Below are 18,509 nucleotides of genomic sequence, written 5' to 3'. Positions count from 1 at the left end.
CCACTGCCCCAAGCTGACAGTGCCTCGCCTTGTCCCAGGCACAGACTGACGATGCCTTCTCTTCTCCCCAGGCCTCCCTCTCTTTTCCACTGTTGCTGTTCTGACCACACACACACACACACACACACACACACACACACACACACACACACTCTCTCTCTCTCTCTCTCTCTCTCCCCACATCAGTCCCTAAGGAGTCATAGGAAGCTGTAGGCTTTAGGATTTCCTGCATCAGTGGTCATTATTGTGCTTGTAGTGCATGCATGTTTGTGTTTGTGGGTGTTTGTGTGTACAAAAGTCAGCAGCAGCAATCCCTCTGGGCCTCCTGCAGACCTTGGGCCATCAGGTTCTCGGGCCCAGAAGCCCACCCTTGCCTGTACCAGCCCTGCTGCTTTCTTCTCCCCCATGCTCTCTCCCAAATCAGACTCCCCACTTCCCAGGAAACCTTCCCTCAGATGGCAGGGCCTACAAATAATTTCAGCTACCAGGCTTTCCTCATATCTGCTCCCTGATGATGTAGACCCTGCTTCTCAAGGTACATGAGACCATGTTTCCTCTTTAGGGTTCCTGAACCTGCCAGAATCAACCTTCCTTTGGGAATGTGAATGATTGACCTTGCTTGCTAGAAAACACACCCCTACACAGACACCTATATGTACCTGGCCATTGTCATAACTTGGTGCTCCATCTCTCAGACACTAACTGTCCCCCAGTCCATCACCACCACCACTGGCCCTACAAGAGAACCCTCTACTCCCAGGGCCAATGGCCCAGACTGACTCCTCAGAAGTTGACCTGTGGCTCCATGTCTGAGAGATCCCGTGAATACCTACCCTGAGGTTTTATAAAGACCTGGATAAATGAGGTTCTTTGCAGTTGGCTGTGTCTCCTCATTGTGGAATTGGCATCTGGTGTGAAAAGAAGCCTAGTCTCACACGGATGGTTTATGACCCTTCTTCCCCACTGTGAGATGGAGATCTTGATTGCCTGAAACTAAATGTCATTTCCTCTAGACTAATAATGTTTAAGGGAAGAGACAGATATAATTCTGACCCAGTTTCCCATCATTCTGAGATCAGAGTAGCCTCTGTCCCCAATCTTCCTCTTCCCCTCCTGGCAGAAATCACAGTCTCCCTTGGAAAACCAAGACGGGAGGAAAGAGGTGCCAAAGGGATCTATTTTTCTGTCACTGTGAGCCACATCTAGACAGATTCATATGGACATGCTTAATGTTCTTGGGTAGAAACCTAACTGCACACACAAATCATTCCATAGAATAACATTCATAGAAGCATCCCCAGGGCTCTTTTCTAGGTGCCTCTACTTCCAATGTGCAGAATGGATTCCAGGATCTCAGAATGTAGAGGGAGAAAACCAGGGGAAGAGCTAAAATGAGGCACAAGGAAGCTGTGGAATGGATAAAGGGGAGACCATCTCAGAGGGAAGGAGCTAACATTAAGGGGTCAGGGAAGGCTTTGAGGAGAAGCTAAAATTGAAAACTACGCAGGATGATTGAAATCATATTACTTCATTTGTCAATGGTTTTGATGGGATTATAGAGGAAAGATTCTTGTAAACCATGGAGCGGATATTTGGGAATCAGTCCCATACACCTCTTGGACATATCATTGAGAAAGATCACTTCAGGTCACATGTCCATGGCAGAACAAGTTTGAAAGATGACTCAGTGCACAGTAGGGCTACATAATCTCATAGTGCCAACAGCAGCCACACTGGAGCAGTGCCAAGCTCCAGACTGGCACCGAGCATTTACAGTGTGCTTTAAGACTGGGGAAGAATTTGACAAACATTCCCTCATTTCATCCTCACAATCCCCAGAGTTATGTGCCATTACCATCCCCATTTTAGAGAAGAGATCACTGAGGCAGACAGAGCTTAAGTGACATGACCAAGCTCACACACCTAAGAAGTGACTAAGGCAAGATTTCGACACCAGTGTTCCTGTCAAAAGGCGCAGAGTTCGTTCTATCGACTGGGCCATTAGCTGCCTGGAGATAAGGAGCAATCTTGGGAGAAACAAAGGAGAAGGTGCTGATTGAGTCAGGTTGGTTAATGTCTTGAAGAAAAAGTGAAATCCTGGCACATAAAGGCTTTCAGCATACCCAGTGAACACTTCCTACAGGCTTCTTGGAAGGCTGGAGTGCCTTGGATTTATACAAAGAGGGCCTTAGGACTCTGTCCACTGGCATCTGTCAGAAAAAGGGAGAGTCTTGGCTGACAAGACAATACAAAAAAGCAAATCCGTTGGATGCTGAGTTTTTTTTCTTACCCAACAAGAAAACACTTCATTACCTTAAAAGCTATGTGATATTGCTATGTGGGGGCAGGTAAGTGGTGCAGTGGACAGAACACCAGTGCAGGACTCAGGTGGACCTGAGTTCAAATGTCACCTCAGACACTTGATACTCACTAGCTGTGTGACCTTAGGCAAGTCACTTAACCCCAACTGCCTCATCCTGGGTCATCACCAGTCATCCTGATGAATATCAGGTCCCTGGATTCAGATGGTTCTGGAGGAGAAGTGAGGCTGGTGACCTGCACAGCCCTCCCTCACTCAAAACAAAGTCAAGTGCAAGTCATGTCATTATTTCTCTGATGGCGTGGTCTTCTTTGGCAATGAAGGACGGGCACACAGGTGGTGTTCCACCACAGTATGGATCTTCTCATAGTCATGAGGTTATTTTTTGGCTAGACAAAATGCTTATTGAAAAGGAAAGATGCATGCTTCAGAAAGAATTGGGGGCCTAATTGACCCCTCTGATGGAATTTCCAAGCTACAAGGACTTCAGGCTTTCCTCCAATGGAATAGAGGGACAGGATTCCTTCATCGGGGATCAGCCAGCTTTCTAACTATACCAGCCCCTCCCAAAGCTTGTTGGCTTGTTGTGCAACTTAATTTGTATTTGGAATTGAAGCAAAAATTAACCCAGATCTTAAAAGTGATAAAACCCAAATATTAAATCAGAGATGGGAAACTTTCACCCAAAAACTTTCTTGACTCATTTATGCATGTGTTTATAGTATCCCCAAAATACTCTGTGAGAATCACAAAGCAAAAGGGTTGGCATGTGCAGTGATGACAGTGAAGCCCATGCCCCTCAAAAAAAGGATGCCCAGGAAATCTTGCAACCTCTTTTTAGCAAAGGCTCCTCATTTTCCCCCACCTCCCAATAAGCAGCCTGAAGCCTATTTCCACTGGCAACGGAAAGGCTAGTTAGGATATCAGGAGACCCCACAGAATGTCTTGCTTTCTGCTTGCATGTGAAATTTGTCAATTATGATATTCACCTCAGTTTACAAAAAACAAAAAAACTGAAGCCCAGAAAGGTTAAGTTTCTTGTCCAAGGTCACACAGGTAGCACGTGGCAAAGCTGGCAGTTGAACCCATGCCCTCCTATTCCAAAACCAGCCTCCATCCTGCCATACCTGGTGTACCACACAGAAGGATCAGCTTTTCTTCTATACTTAAACTCTGGAAAATCCCCCAAGATGTCCAGCTCCTATCGCTGAAGGAAAGGAGAGACTTGATATTCCAAAAGTCAACAGATTTAGGCTTCTGACCTGGAATACTTCTGGAACCTGATACTACTGACTCAAGAGAGATGATCATCGAATTTGAGTGTTAGCATGTATGTATGGATACACACATATATGTTCTGATACTTGTGTATGGTAATGCATACATATATATGTTTAATCTGAACTTAAACACACACACAGCATCTACATAGTCTATGCCTTATACTTAATGACTTTACTTGACTAAAGAGGAGTGGATGCATAGCCAGGAGCCTCCATTCCACAGAGCAGGCTGCTTTTAAAGGATGTAATCCCTTGCATACTTTGCTTTCTAATGGTATGATTTCCTTCTGAAATTCTTCTCTCTCCTGAACATTCTTAAAATGTTACCATGACTCTCTTTTTCCAGCCTCATTATCACTAACTTTGCCCCAATGAAAAAGTCAGAGAAAGAAATAGACAAAAAGAACTGTTCAATAAATAAACAAAGATAATCACAACAAATACAGCCCAGGGCGGTGTCCCCAAAATAGACATCTTTACACTCTGTGCCCATTCCCTCTTGTCAGGAAGGGAGTGACAAGTGCCACCATCAGTCCTCTGGACAAATACTTGACAATGGCATTTATCAGAGTTCCTAACTCTTTCAGACTTGTTTTGTTTCAAACATCGTTGTTCTTGGATAAATTCTTCTCCTGGTCCTTCTCACTTCCCTCTACATGAGCTCATACTTCTTACTTCTCTGAAATCATCTCTTTTGCCATTTCTCATGACACAACAATATTCCATAGCACAGTTACATGTGCCCACAGTATCTTCAGTCACTCCCCAATGGATGGCCATCTCCTTACATTCTAGTTGATGTACTTTTCCTTTTTTCCTTTGAATCACATCTCCAGGTTACATTTTCTTCCAAGGATGTCTTGAAAAACAATGTCACTTTTAATTTAAGTTTTTCATGTATGTTTTGCTTACGCTGATTTTGTCCCTGGAATTATCCTTTCTCTTAACTTCTTTCCCCTCCCCCCTTGTTCCCCATGAAATGTAATGGATTTCTAGACCAAAATGTTTGCATTCCAACCCTCTTTATTCATTTCAGAGAAGAGGGAAGTTCATTTAATGCCCACTGTCCCCACCCCTTCCTCCACCTTTCCATGTTCTTCTCCCACATCCCAATGATAAGTAGCCATTTTGACCCCCTTCTTCTTCCTTCCTTCTTGAAGACATGAAAGTTCTGAAGGCATATTTGTTTTCTCTCCCCCTATTAAAATGTGAGCATTACTATATCCCTTGGATTAGCTCAAATACACTTACCAGGTTTTCTGTGATCGTACTTCAACCTTCCTACTCACCTCTGATCATTTCATCAGAAATACTTGAAAGTCCTCTACATCTTCAAAGATATATGGAGGATTTTCCTTGTCAGATTATACTCAGCTCTGAAGGGTAATGTTATTTTTGGTAGCCAACATTTTGGAAAATTGTACTACAAGATCTTCTCTCATTTAACAACAAACCATCAGGTCTTTGGGATTCTGTCTGTAGTTTCTGAACAATGGAATTGCTTCTTGCAGGATACCTGAAGATTTTTTTTTCTTTGATGTGAGAGCTCTGGAATTCTGCTATGATAGTAGTTAGGGAAATTTTCTTTTTTGCAAGAATTGCTAAGTCATCATTTTTCACTCTTCATTTTACCATGGAGTTATACTGTTGGCATCTCAAGGTTTTCTGGGGAGAATGAGTATCCCTCCACTCCTGCCACAAGCAGTCCCAGAGCTCTGCATTCTACATGTACGTCAATTCACACTGGCAGGATGGGCTCATGGTCTGCACCCTCACTGATCATCCAGTGCCTGGCCCTCTTTCCTAGGGCCAATGACCTGATGGTGGCCATACTGGGGGGAGGAAGTCACATATTCACATTTCTCCACTGTTTCTTAACATCATGGGAAGCCCAGGGTTTTTTTCTGAAAGAGATCTGTGAGAACAGGGTGCTTTGCATCTCTTCCCAAGACAACAGAGCCAAAGCATCTAGGTTTGGAGGATATTAAGAGAGAAGAGAAGAAAGGAAAAAAGAAAGGGAGACAGGAAACGGAATAAGGGAGGATCCTGCCTCCTCACATAGTTGGGAAGTACCAAGAGAAGACCATACACCAAGGAGGCTGAAGGTAGGACACAATAACATTGAACCTCACTTCCATCAAATGCACTGAACTCAGGATAGAGCACACACACTCAAGAACACTTTGTGTAGAAATACTTTTGACTCAAAATGGAAACAGAAATAGGAAGGAACAAGATAGAGGGAAATAAAGGACATCGTTACAAAAACTAACCCCAGAACCAGGCAGGAAACCCTCCTAGACAAAGGCAGAAGAGCAGAAATGGAAACCACATCCTTTGCCCACCACTCACTAACAAAAAGTGTAACGTGTAAGGGGCCATGGAAGAAAGGATCCAAAAGGAATTAGGGCCAAAATGACTTAATCTCAAGGAACTGGTGGGTCAATGAACAAATCAAAGAAACAATAGGTCATTTCATCAACAAAAGTGATCATATAACATAAGTCTGGCACACATCCAGAGACCCATAAGGGAAACTTCCAGAAGCCTGGAGGACTGGGGCAAGCAAGGACAGTCTGCCTTGGCTGCCTCCTCCATCAGCCTCAGTCTGCTCCCAGACACAGCTGGGCTGCAGGGAGGTCACTCTTTCCCTCACTGAGAGTGAAGTCCTATAGTAAAAGGAAGAGGGCCTTGGGCCTCCCTATTACTTCACTCCCATCACCCAGGGACTGTGGCCAACAGGAAACCACCCTCAGGTTGTGGCCCTTGGTTTTCTTTTAACATTCTAAGTAGAGGGAATGAGTCTCTCACTTGGGCAAGGAGCATGAAGTGAGGGCATCTGGGAGTCCAGCAAGGTAAGGAAAAGGAGCTAAGTGGGGAGTCTACACTTACCTCTCCAGCTACAGAGACTGAGGTGAGGAGAGGACAAGAGATTGGGGATCATGCTTGTATGTCTTTTTTGCCAGACCTTTGAAGAAAACATCCATTAGTAAAATCTCAAAGCCTGATCAAATGGAGCTGGGGTGTTAGCCACTGGGCCCCTAAAATGACAGAACCCAGTCTGTTGGGACACAAGCTGAGGGCACTGAATGGAGTGACCCTAAGCTTTTCAAGATACCTCAGAAGAGAGCGGAAGGGATAGGAAAAGGGAGGAAAGAGGGGAGGTAGGGAGGACATGTGACAGTCTTGACCCAGGGATGGAGGCAAGTACAACCAGGCTAAACAACCAAGGGGGTGAACTTCCCAAACTGATGGAATAAAACCAAAGAAATCCTTACGGAACATGGTATCTCTCTAAACACTCTCATCCACAAAAGGAGAACAAATTAGTGAACAGGGCATGCAACTCAAATAAAAGAAACTTAGAAAGCCAAAAAATAAAAAAATAATGTGGTAGAAATCGAGAAAATCAAGCCACCTCCACAGGACTTTCTCCATCCTGCCCCTGTGCTGGGGACCTTCTTCCTCCCCATCCAGACTCTCCCAGCCAGCATCCTTTTCAGTTCTTTTTAGATACTCATTAGCTTTGTGACACTGGGATACTCACAGACTTCTGCCTTAGTTTCCTCATCTGGAATATGAGGGTATTAATTAACCTGCCTCTCTCACTATTGGAATGAGGCTACAATAAGATCCTCTTTGTAAAGACCTTGGCAAACCTTACAGCACCGTATAAATGCCAGCTATGATTTCTCTCCAACAAACTACATCCACTCTGCATGGCTGTGAAGTCCAGGAGGGCTGAGCCTCATCTAGAGTCTCTCCCAGGCAGAGGTGGGTCCCTATGAGGTGGGTTCTATCAATGTCTCCAAAGGCACTTTCTACTCTGAACATCCTAGCTGATGCTGATACCTGATGCTACACCTATGACCCCAAAACCTCCCTGCATGGGGTAATCAACAGGAAACTACAGTGGCAAGGAGCTAGAAAACCTTCTCAGTGAGACTGGACCTTAAGAGACTCAGCACAGCAGACCCTGGTCACATCCTCAGCCTCAGACTGGACCGAGAATACCCTCCCACTATCTACTGGCACCATCATGACCCCATCCTCTCTGCCCTACTAAGCCTGGGTGAGTCCTGAGGTGGGGGACCTTCAAATTCAAAGGGAATTTACATACCACTGACACCAGATACAAACGCTGTTTTGGAGTGGGATTCCTTTGGACCAGAGAGGAGGCATCAGTCTCAGGTTAGCCAGCAAGGTGGCAGGGGAGGGGGGAAGCTGTTGTTGTTGGAGGGGTCTTCTGGGTCCCAGCCCCTTTCACTCCCATCAGCCTCAAGTCCAGAATCTGATCCTTCTATCTCCTTCCTCTAGGGGTGTTGGGTGGGGAGAATGTGAGGAGCTGAGAGTAACCAGAATCATCTCTGCCAGGGCTGTGTCTGGGCCAGAGGATGAGGGTATGGACAAGTGAGTCCTTCCCACACACTCCCCCTGCTCAGAGCAGACAGTTGCCCCCAGGAGAGGGCGAGGGAAGGTCTGGGCAGAGCTGACAGGGGTAAAGTGAGAGGAACAAGTATGGGGGTGGGGGGTACACAGATCCCCTGGAACTGACAGCTCTCATTGTTATTCAGACATATTCCCCAGGCCCTCCCTCAGGGCAGAGAACGGCTCTTTGGTGTCCAGTGGAGAAGTGTGAACCTCAGGTGCTAGGGATCATGGGAGGGAGATGTGTACCTTCTGGCAAAAAAGAACAGACACACATGGAACAGGCTCCTGGATAAGAAATCAGATGAAATGGAAGTGGAGTATCCCATCTCAGCAGTGACAGCGAAACATGCAGGGACATATGTCTGCAGCTACAAACACTTATCCTCCTGGTCAGTGTGCAGTGACCCCCTGGAGCTGGTGGTGACAGGTGAGGACACTCCCTGGGCCCCAGGTCCCTCAGGCAAGGCTGGCTCTGGGTCCCAGCAGACCCTAAGCTCTCCCAAAGCCCAGTCTGACCCCAAGCATCCCTCTGCCTCTGCCCTTCCTGTCCTCTCCCTGTCTCTGCCTCTGCTCTCCCTCTGGGGGAGAGGAATCAGCATTTATACAGCTCCTACTATGTGCTAAGCACTGTACAGTCATTCTCCCATTTGATCCTCCCAACTCTGCAAGGTAGATCCTTAGGATGCCCAATTTACACTTGACAAAATGGAGGCAAACAAATCCAAAGTGATTTAGCCAGGATCACATACTTGAGAAGTGTCTAATTTCAACTCAAGTCTTCCTGACTCCAGGCCCAGGGCTCTATCTAGTATATCACCAGTTGCCTCAGGCAGATCCCATCTTGGGGCCAGGGAGGAGGCAGGAGGCTCAGCTTGTGTCTCAGGACACCAGACAAAGGTGGTGACTCTCTGGGGAGGGGCACAGAGAGGGTGGGGCACCTCCCCCTGCCAGCCCTGACCCTCCCAAAGCCAGGAGAGGGAGTGCAGGGCACCCCTGCTGCTGTTCTGTCCCCTCTCCCAGCTCAAGACTAGGCACAGGGAAAGAAAGGTTTAGAGGTAAGGATGGAAGTGAACCAGGAGTTATAAGTAAGCTTCCTCCTCTCCTTCCCACATCTGCACCAGGGACCCTCCCATGATCCAGTATGAGAGCCAGGCTCTGCTTTGGGGAACTAATAAATGGCCAGAACTACAGAGATGGGTCTTAAATACACCCTCATCTCCCAGAACCATACAGAGAGATTCTAGGACAAAGACCCAAGGATTGGGGCTCCCAGCCCCCCGACCATGGAGGAAGACGCCCTGTCTGACCTTCCCTTCCCACACTGCCCGCATTTGTCTCTCCTCTCTGTCTCTCTCTCATCTTTCTCTCTACTCAGTCACTCTCTTTCCCTTTTCCCATCCGAGCTGTCCAACGTCCTTCCTTCTCCCAAAGTTATATCTCCATTTTTCTGGAGATGGATTAAACCTCCACCCCCAGGCAGGTGTCCAGGCAGGTCCAAGACAGTCCTCAAACCAGTCATGTCTGTCCCTCCTCTGAAACTGGGGTCACAGCCTTAACTCCAGGCTCTTCCCCTCCTCTCCCAGGCCTATATAAAGCACCCTCAGTCTCAGCCCTGTCCAAACCTGAGGTTGCCTCAGAACACAATGTGACCCTCCAGTGTCAGACAGATGGATCATATGACATGATTGCCTCATACAAGGATGGAAAAGAGATTGCCCAAGGAAAGGCCCAGAAACATAAATGGGGATCTCAGGCCAAATTCCTCATCCCAGCTGTGAACTCTACCCATGAAAGAAATTACCGATGCTACACCTTTCACAGTGACAGACCCCATGAGTGGTCAGGTCCAGAAAATCCCTGCTTCTCAAGGTCACAGGTGAGTGAACTTCAGCCTCCTTATCCCCACTAAACTCCCTCACAAGCCCTGGGGAACCACCACACTTGTTCAAGACCCTGCCCCAGAGACCAGTGAGCAGGAGGGGTGGGGGAGGAAGAGGCTCAGAGGGAGGGGATGGAGTCTGGGCAATGGGGCCTGCTCAGAGAAGACAGATGCTGAGGACTCTCCTCCCTGGCCCTTTTAGACACCCTCACCATCTGCCACCTGTTCAGGTACGTTGAGCCTACACACAGACAATATGTCTACTAGGTCCCAGGAAACCAGGTGGAGGAGTCATAGGGGATGCCAAGAGAAGGCCAGAGCAGGCCTGAGGTATAGACAGTGGGGAGGGAGGAGGAAGAATATCACGAAGCCCCTCACTCTTCTTCTGGCTATATCTCTCATTGGCCCCCAAAGCCCAGACAGGACCTAAAAGATAGGTCAGAAGAATCAGAGAATCACCCAATCTCACAAGTGGACAGGCCAAGAGAGCACATTGAGCACACACACCCATTTAAGAGATGGAAGAGTAAGACCCAGAGAAAGGAAGGTCTTGCCCAACATCCCACAGCCAGCCACTGGAACAAGCTGAGGATCACCCCTGGGTCTCCTTCCAGGCCTCTCTGGGCTCCCCTGCCCAGCCACTAACCCTGTCCCTTTCCTTACCCCAAGGGACATTCTCTACAAGCTCTGATTCAGACAAGATGCTCTTTGGTGAGTAACTGGAGGATTCTCAGCAGAGAGTGGAGGGAGGCAGGGCTGGATGTCCAGACAGGATATGCCCACCCCATCCAGGGTCCTCTCCTTTCAGACCACTCCTCCCACAGCACCATATTATTCTCCTTTTCCCACCTCCAGGCCCTTGCCCAAGTTGGCCCCCTGCCTGGCATGCTCTCCCTCCTCACCCTCTCCTCTTACAATGAAAATATCCCTCCAAGGCTGAGATTGGGAGCCTCCTGAAAAAGCCTTTTCTGTGCCCCTCCCCCAGTTGTTAGGGATCCCACCACTCAGTTGAGGCCCCATTGATCTATTTGTGTACCAGAGGATCCCAGGACAATGTCAGGTCCTGGAGGCCAGGAGCCACCTTTGTTTTGTCATGTTTGCTGTGTGGGTGACCTAACACAGGCCTGGGCCAGGGGGAGCTGCCCCTATCTGCAGAGGAGGAGAGGAAAGGAAAGGAGGAGGAGGAAAGATACAGGTTTTTACTGGGAACCTACTATGGGCCAGACTCTGTGCTAAAACTTTACAAAAAGAATCCCGTATGATCCTCACAACAATCTTGGGAGAGAATTGCTATTGTTAGTACCATTTCACAGTTGAGGAAACAGAGGCAGGTAGAGGTTAAGGAAGAAGACAGGAGAGGACAGGAGAAGGGGTGGGGAGAGGAGGGGAAGATTCTAAGAGCATCTCCATCAATGGGGCACTGGCTGAGCAAACAGTGGGGTAGGGATGTCCATGATGGAATCTTATTACACCTTGGAAAATGAGGCAAGAAATTATTTCAGAGAGTTCTGGGCGACATGACCTGCCACAGGGTAAAGTGAGCAGAACCCAGAGAATGTTGTGTACCAGGACAATAGAATTATACAGAATAGGAGCACTGAAAGACCGAAGAATTCTGACCAGTGCACTGACTTAGCCTGATTCCCAAGGATGTATGGAGTATAGAGGTGGTGGATACTGGGGACAAAAAGGGACATATGTTGGGTGCACATGGTCACTAGGTGCATTGGTTTTTCATAAATCAATTTACTTGTTACAAAGTTGGTTTTTCTGGATTAGACCTGACAAAGTATTTTAAATATAGTCCAGACTAGACCCATCTAATTTGTGGTTGGCTAAAGCAGAACAAAGCTGGCCAGAGGCAGACAGTCAAATGGCAGTTTAATTTCAGAGTGAAGAAAACACTTCCAAGCAGTAGTCCACCTTTCAGACAAGGGCTTGAGGGATTATGGCAGGGGTAGGGTTTTAAGCATAAAAACCACAAAAGGAGGGACCACAACACAGTCATTCTTAGGTCTCGAGTAAACAGTACCCACTGTATGCCCACACTTGCAGATATTTTTGGAGAAAATAGAGGCAGTCTTGGCTACTGTGGGAAAAATCTCCAACTTATTAGAATCGTTTTGCCTGTGACTTTCTCACGTCATTAGGGTCTTTGAGCCTTGTGATCCTTCAGCGGGTTACAGAACCAGACTTAGTGTGGTGGGAAAAGGAATGCAGCCCCAGGTTGGGTTCACTTAGCAGTTACAAGCACAGGGATTGTGAGCATGTCAGGAGAAGTGACGGTTGTCCTTCTGCTGGAGCACATTAGCTGCAGCTCCAGCTTTCAAGTCAGGTTCTCTTGGGAAATAGAGAAGCTCCAACAAATGTAAATAGTAAAATCTGGCACATAATAGCACTATTTCAATGCTGATTCCCCCTTCTTCTCTATCTGGGTGCCTATATCCAAATCTCTCTAAGAAACTTATTCTTTGAGGGAGGAAAAGTCTAGTTTGAATTTCACTCTCAATCTCTCCAGGTACATGGCAGTGAAAGCTGCTTCTTGATAACAATTCATGGGGTTCAGGATTTTTTTTTCTTAAAATTTGTGTGTCCTTTTTACCTGTCAATCAATAAGCATTTATTAAGTACCTATGTGCCAGTGACAGGGTACTTGAACTCTCCTTGAATCTTCCCACTTCATCTGGCATTCTCCTGGGGATGTAAGCCTTTTATTACTACTAACCCCAAATCTCTGCTACCCTTAACCTAGCTTAGCCCACCACTGCCTGTTATCCAGAGAGCTTTTGGTTATTCCCCACTTTTTATGCCATTTTCCTGGTTCTTTGCTTCCCCCTAGAGTCACCCCAAACAACTGACCACTCCCACCAAGTCCTTCCCTAAACACTTCCTCCAGTCACACCAGAGTACTTGACCATCCTTAGATCCCGGTCTCAGTCTTTCTGTATGTAAGAACCATCTTGTCTCCATGAAGGTGCTCAGATTTAATCTGGCCCTCTTGTCAAGGCAAGCATCAAAAACACTCAAATTCCTTAACAGTCCACCCAATGTAGCAGATCTTTAACAAACTTTGTTTTTCTTTCACTGAGACAAGATTTGAGCTCAATTCATTCAGGCAGGATCCTGTGAGTTACTATTTGGGGGTCCTAAATCCCAAAAGCAGGAACGTTGCTAAACAGTGCCAGAAATTCTCTCTTCTATTTCCATGTCTCTGATTTTTGTCCCTTCCAACTTTCAACTTTATTGAGATTCAAATGAATATTCCATTAGAGACAGACTATATAAAAGAAGTCACTAATGGTTTGGGAAGAGAGGGAAACTGAGAGGAAGGGTCTTCATTAAGCATCTACATTTCTCTGTCATTTGAGCTTCACAACAGTCCTGGAGGGTAGTGATATGGTGATGGGACCTGGACTCCTAATTTTCTCATACATTTCAGCAGCACAAATCACTAGTGTCTCACCTGAAGTCATCTCACCCAGGCCAGTCCACCTAGATAATCAACAGTTCTTTCACAGTAGCTCTCAACCCACTCCAAATCATTTAACACACCTTTTCATGGACCTCTTAAAGTACCCCAGACCACTGTAGCACCAATGTGATATTCACAACACCCACGGCAGCCATGAATATGCCCGCACAATTCTGAATTGCACATTACCACAGACTCTTCAAATGGAAGACAGAGCCAAAATATTAATTCAGATACCAGAGAGCCAAATCCATCATAATAACAAAGAAATCCATACACAATTACAATGCAGAGAAAAGCACCATCCTCAAGCCTTCTCCTCTGGCCTTTCCCTCCTTCTCCTAGCCTTCCCACAAACCAGCTCCCTTAAACAAATCACAAACAAACTCTTTCACTTGGGCTAGTCAGCTGCCTGCTTGTCTGCATCCTTCCTAACTCAGACTAGACTCTCACCTATTTCCTGTCAGCTTTGCTCTGGCTTCTCCTCTTTCTGCTTCTCCTCTTTCAGCAAGCTCCTCCCACCACAGGCTCCATGGGACTCAGGCTTCCATGTGACTCAGCTGGCAGTGCAAAATAAGAAGCCAGCTAGACTCTGCATTTGGTAAGTCCACCTTCTAGTAATGATCTTTATGTATGATGATTTGGAAAAGTTTCATATCCCTTGAAGGTCATGGGAGGCTACTTTTTGTGTTGTGTTGTGTTATGTATTACCCCAAATAATTGCCTATACTTGGTTTGGAAAGAACCTAGGAAAATTTTCTCAAAATAACCTTGTACCCAAACATCCTGGGGTGCACCTCAGCCTCATCAGAAACTCTTAACATGCTTGTGACATGCTGGACATCCCCCTCAAAGAGAGGGTCAATATGGAATGAATTCAGGAGCTCAAGGAATCTTTAGGTCATGTATGCAAAAGTTTATTGTGACACTGATATGGCAATCAAAGCCCTAAGGAACTTTGCAACTGTGTTGTGACACAATCTTCTTTGCTACAGCTTAATTTAGTGTCAATTCAGATTGATTCAAAAATGACACAGAGCCTCAAGTTGTGTGTATATATATATGTATATACACATATGTATATACATATAGTACTAATATTTATTAATAATGAAGGTCTCAGTCATAAAGTGAACAATAATATAGGTCACAACCTGCAAGCCCTAACAGTTATGTCAAATCCAGTAGATCCCAACAGTTATTTCACAATCAGTAAATCTCAACAGTTATGTCAAGATCAGTGGATCCCAAAGTTATGTCACAATCAGTAATCTCAACAGTTATGTCACGAACAGTGAGTCTCAAGAACTGTGTCATAATCACTAAATCTTACCAGTTATGTTATGATGAGAAGATCCCAACAATTATGTTACAAAGAGTAAATCCCAACAGTTACACAACAAAGATAGTTACACAATCTTTTCACAAATGATCAGCACCAATGGGGGAATCATCTACATCTGGATCACATAACTAAGGAGTCCCGGGTCAGCCTCCAGAGTCCCAAGGAGAAGGTCCTCAGCTGAGCATCTATACTATGCAGGAGATTCCCAAAGATGGTTCAGGACTACTCACCTTAAATAGTTCCTTATAACCAAGAAGGCATCCTGCTACTTCAATGCATGATCAGGGGGAAAGGAGGTGTTGTCACCACATCTTTGAGAGAATTCATCTTTAGAAATTCTTTTGCCCAAAGGGGTGGCGGAGCCAAGATGGCGGAGTGAAAGCAATGACTCACTTAAGCTTCTGGACAAACTCCTCTGGATATCTCTGAAAGGAGAATCTGACCAGACTTTGGAGGTGTAGAATCCAGTGGGTGACAGACTTTGACAGATTTGGAGCCCAGGTTGGACTGGAAGGTCCACGGGAACGATCTGTTCCGCGGGGGTAAGCCCCCAGCACACAGCGCAGCGTGGTCAGCGCAGCAGGGCAGAAGGGACCTGAGAAGCCCGAGAGTGGCGGGCGAAACCAGTGGAGCAGGAGACAAGCCAAACTGAGCCGGTGAGAGCCGCTGAGCGCCAGATATCAGTGCAGCAGCCCTTGAAACCTTCAGCCTGAAGACTAAACTTCGGTGAGTCACCTACTTGAACTTCCGGGAGCCAGGATGGCGGAGTGATCAGTAAATGCTCTCTCCTCCCCCCTGATGACCGTGAAAGAACCATAAAATTCTTCCCCAGATAAATCCTGGATCAGCGGGAACAGCAGAAGGGGGCAAATAGTCTCATAACACCAGAGGCTAGAAAAATAGCAAAGGGGGATTCTTCCTACTGTGGCGGAGGTGATCTGGAAGGACAGACTACCCAGGGCAGAGAAAATTCGCACTGAGACCCAGGCAAGCCTCAGAGCCGGGAGACAAGCCCCAGGAGGGGCGGGAACACGCATTAGCTTTTAGGTGTGCCCCAGCCCTCCAGGGGAAAAGGGAAGACAATAGGGAAACTGGGATCACCATCCCCTGACCTTGCCTTTGCCTCAGGTCAGCTGAGGAGATCTCCTGAGACTAGACCACCCCTCCCACACACCTAACAAGCTAACCCCAGGGTTGATCTGGGAAACAAAAAAAAAAAAAAGCCTGCTTTTAGCCTAGACACACATCAGCTCAACTTAAAGATCTGTACCTTCTGACTGAAAGAACCAGAAGCTACAACACTCAGCCAACATCATGAATCGGAAAAGCAGACGAAAAGTGAAAAAACCATAGAATCTTTCTATGGGGATAAGGACCAAAACACAAACACCAAAGAGGTCAGAGCTGAGACTGTACTTCCATCTGAAACCTCAGATGGGACTATGAATTTCTCGCAAGCACAACTAGATTACCTGGAACATCTGAAGAAGGATATAAAAGAAAAACTGGCCAATGATTTTAAAATTATAAAAAAAGAATTCACTGATGAGAACATCACTCTGAAAAGGAAAATTGAACAAATGGAAAAGGAAGTTCAAAAATTAACTGGAGAGAATAATTCCCTAAAAGGAAGAGTTAATCAAACGGAAAAGGAAACCCAAAACCTAATTGGGAAAATTGATCAGATGGAAAAGGAAACCCAAAACCTAACTGGGAAAATTGGTCGAATGGAAAAAGAAGTACAAAAATTAAATGGAGAAAATAGCTCCTTAAAGGGAAAAATTGGTCAGATGGAAAAGGAGATGCAAAAGCTAACTGAAGAAAACAATACGATGAAGATTAGAATTGGGCAAGTGGAAACTAATGACTCAATGAGGCAACAAGAATCAGTCAAACAAAATCTAAAGAATGAAAAGATAGAAGAAAATGTAAAATATTTAATTGGAAAAACAACTGACCTGGAAAATAGATCCAGGAGAGAAAATTTAAGAATTATTGGCCTGCCAGAAACCCATGATGAAGAAAAGAGTCTGGACAACATCTTCCAGGAAATCATCAAGGAAAACTGCCCAGAAGTACTAGACTCAGAGGGCAAAATAGTCATCGAAAGAATCCACCGTTCCCCTCCCGAAAGGGATACCAAACTCAAAAACCCAAGAAATATAGTTGCCAAATTCCAGAGCTATCAAGTGAAGGAGAAAATACTACAAGCAGCCAGAAAGAAACAATTCAAATATCAAGGACACACAGTCAGGATCACACAGGACCTTGCAGCTTCTACATTAAAAGATCGAAAGAATTGGAACCCAATATTCCGTAAGGCAAAGGAGTTGGGACTTCAACCAAGGATCAACTACCCAGCAAAGTTCAGCATAACATTTCAGGCAAGGAGAAAGTCATTCAACGAAATAAGGGATTTCCAGAGCTTCCTGACCAAAACACCAGAACTCAATAGACAATCTGATCTTCAAATGCAGGTCTCCAGAGAATCATAAAAAGGTAAACAGAGGGGAAAAAACAAAAACTTGCTACTCAATTAGGGCAAACTGTTTACCTCCCTATAAGGGAAGATGATACCTGTTAATCTTGAGAACTGTGCAGCTATTATGATAAAAGGGATATATGTAGAGGGAACGGGCATAAAGTAAATGATGTCATGTCAAAAATATGATTTAAGTATGAGAAGGGATTGTAATAGGAGGTGTGAAAAGGGGGAAGCAGAAAATGGCAAATTATATCACAGGAAGAAGTACAAAACTACAGTAGAGGGAAGGAGGGGAGGGAGATGAGCATTGTTTGAGAGGTACTCTCATCTGATTTGTTTAAAGGAGGGAACAATAATCTTAAGTAGATAAGCCTAACTAGCTCTATAGGTAGTAGGAAGGGAAGGGGGAAGAAAGGGGAGGGCGGCTAAAAGGGAGGAAAGAAGCAATAAGAGTAAAGGGGACTAAAAGGGAGGGGGGTCAAAAGAAGGAGGGGAAGGCTGCAGGAGGAGGGGGAGAAAAGTGAATACTATTGAGGAGGGGAAGGGAGACAGGAGAGCTAAAAGCACAAATGGTGGGAAAGAGGTTGGAGGGAAATACACAGATTGTAATCATAACTGTGAATGTGAATGGAATGAACTCTCCCATAAAACGGAGACGGATAGCAGAATGGATTAAAAGCCATAATCCAACAATATGCTGCTTACAAGAAACACATTTGAAATGGGGGGATACACATAGGATAAAGGTCAAAGGATGGAGCAGAATATATTGTGCTTCAGCTCATGTAAGAAAGGCAGGAGTAGCAATCCTAATCTCAGACAAAGAGGAAGCAGAAATAGATCTAATCAAAAGGGATAAGGATGGAAACTATATCCTGCTAAAAGGCACCATAGACAATGAAGCAATATCATTACTAAACATGTATGCTCCAAGTGGTATAGCATCCAGATTCTTAGAGGAGAGGTTGGGGGAGTTGAAGGAAGAAATTGATAGCAAAACTATACTAGTGGGGGACCTAAACCTCCCCCTCTCTGAACTCGATAAATCCAACCTCAAAATAAACAAGAAAGAGGTTAAGGAGGTAAATAAAACTCTGGATAAGGTAGATATGATAGATCTTTGGAGAAAATTAAATGGGAATAGAAAGGAATATACCTTTTTCTCAGCAGTACATGGAACATTTACAAAAATTGACCATGTACTAGGACATAAAAATCTCACAATCCAGTACAGAAAGGTAGAGATAATCAATGTATCCTTTTCAGATCATAATGCATTAAAAATTACATGTAA

General features: G+C 45.4%; 1 protein-coding gene and 1 long non-coding RNA gene across 2 annotated transcripts in view; both read left to right on the top strand.

Annotated features, from left to right (window-relative positions):
• The window catches only part of LOC140507333 (leukocyte immunoglobulin-like receptor subfamily A member 3), a 43,237-nt gene that overhangs the window by 4,334 nt on the left and 20,394 nt on the right, over window positions 1–18,509 (top strand). Inside the window, exons 7-8 of the mRNA XM_072615445.1 lie at window positions 7,921–8,013; window positions 8,403–8,461. Coding sequence (XP_072471546.1) covers window positions 7,921–8,013; window positions 8,403–8,461 — 152 coding nt within the window. The remainder of the gene's footprint in view (window positions 1–7,920; window positions 8,014–8,402; window positions 8,462–18,509) is intronic.
• On the top strand, window positions 9,004–11,264 carry LOC140503478 (uncharacterized). Its single transcript, XR_011966799.1, has 3 exons — window positions 9,004–9,089; window positions 9,618–9,910; window positions 10,583–11,264. It is a non-coding gene; the product is annotated as an uncharacterized lncRNA (long non-coding RNA).

This window comes from Notamacropus eugenii, chromosome 5, assembly GCF_028372415.1.
Source record: "Notamacropus eugenii isolate mMacEug1 chromosome 5, mMacEug1.pri_v2, whole genome shotgun sequence".
Classification (NCBI taxonomy): domain Eukaryota; kingdom Metazoa; phylum Chordata; class Mammalia; order Diprotodontia; family Macropodidae; genus Notamacropus; species Notamacropus eugenii.
Note: the sequence above shows the minus strand (reverse complement) of the source record. Positions and strands in the feature narration are given on the sequence as shown.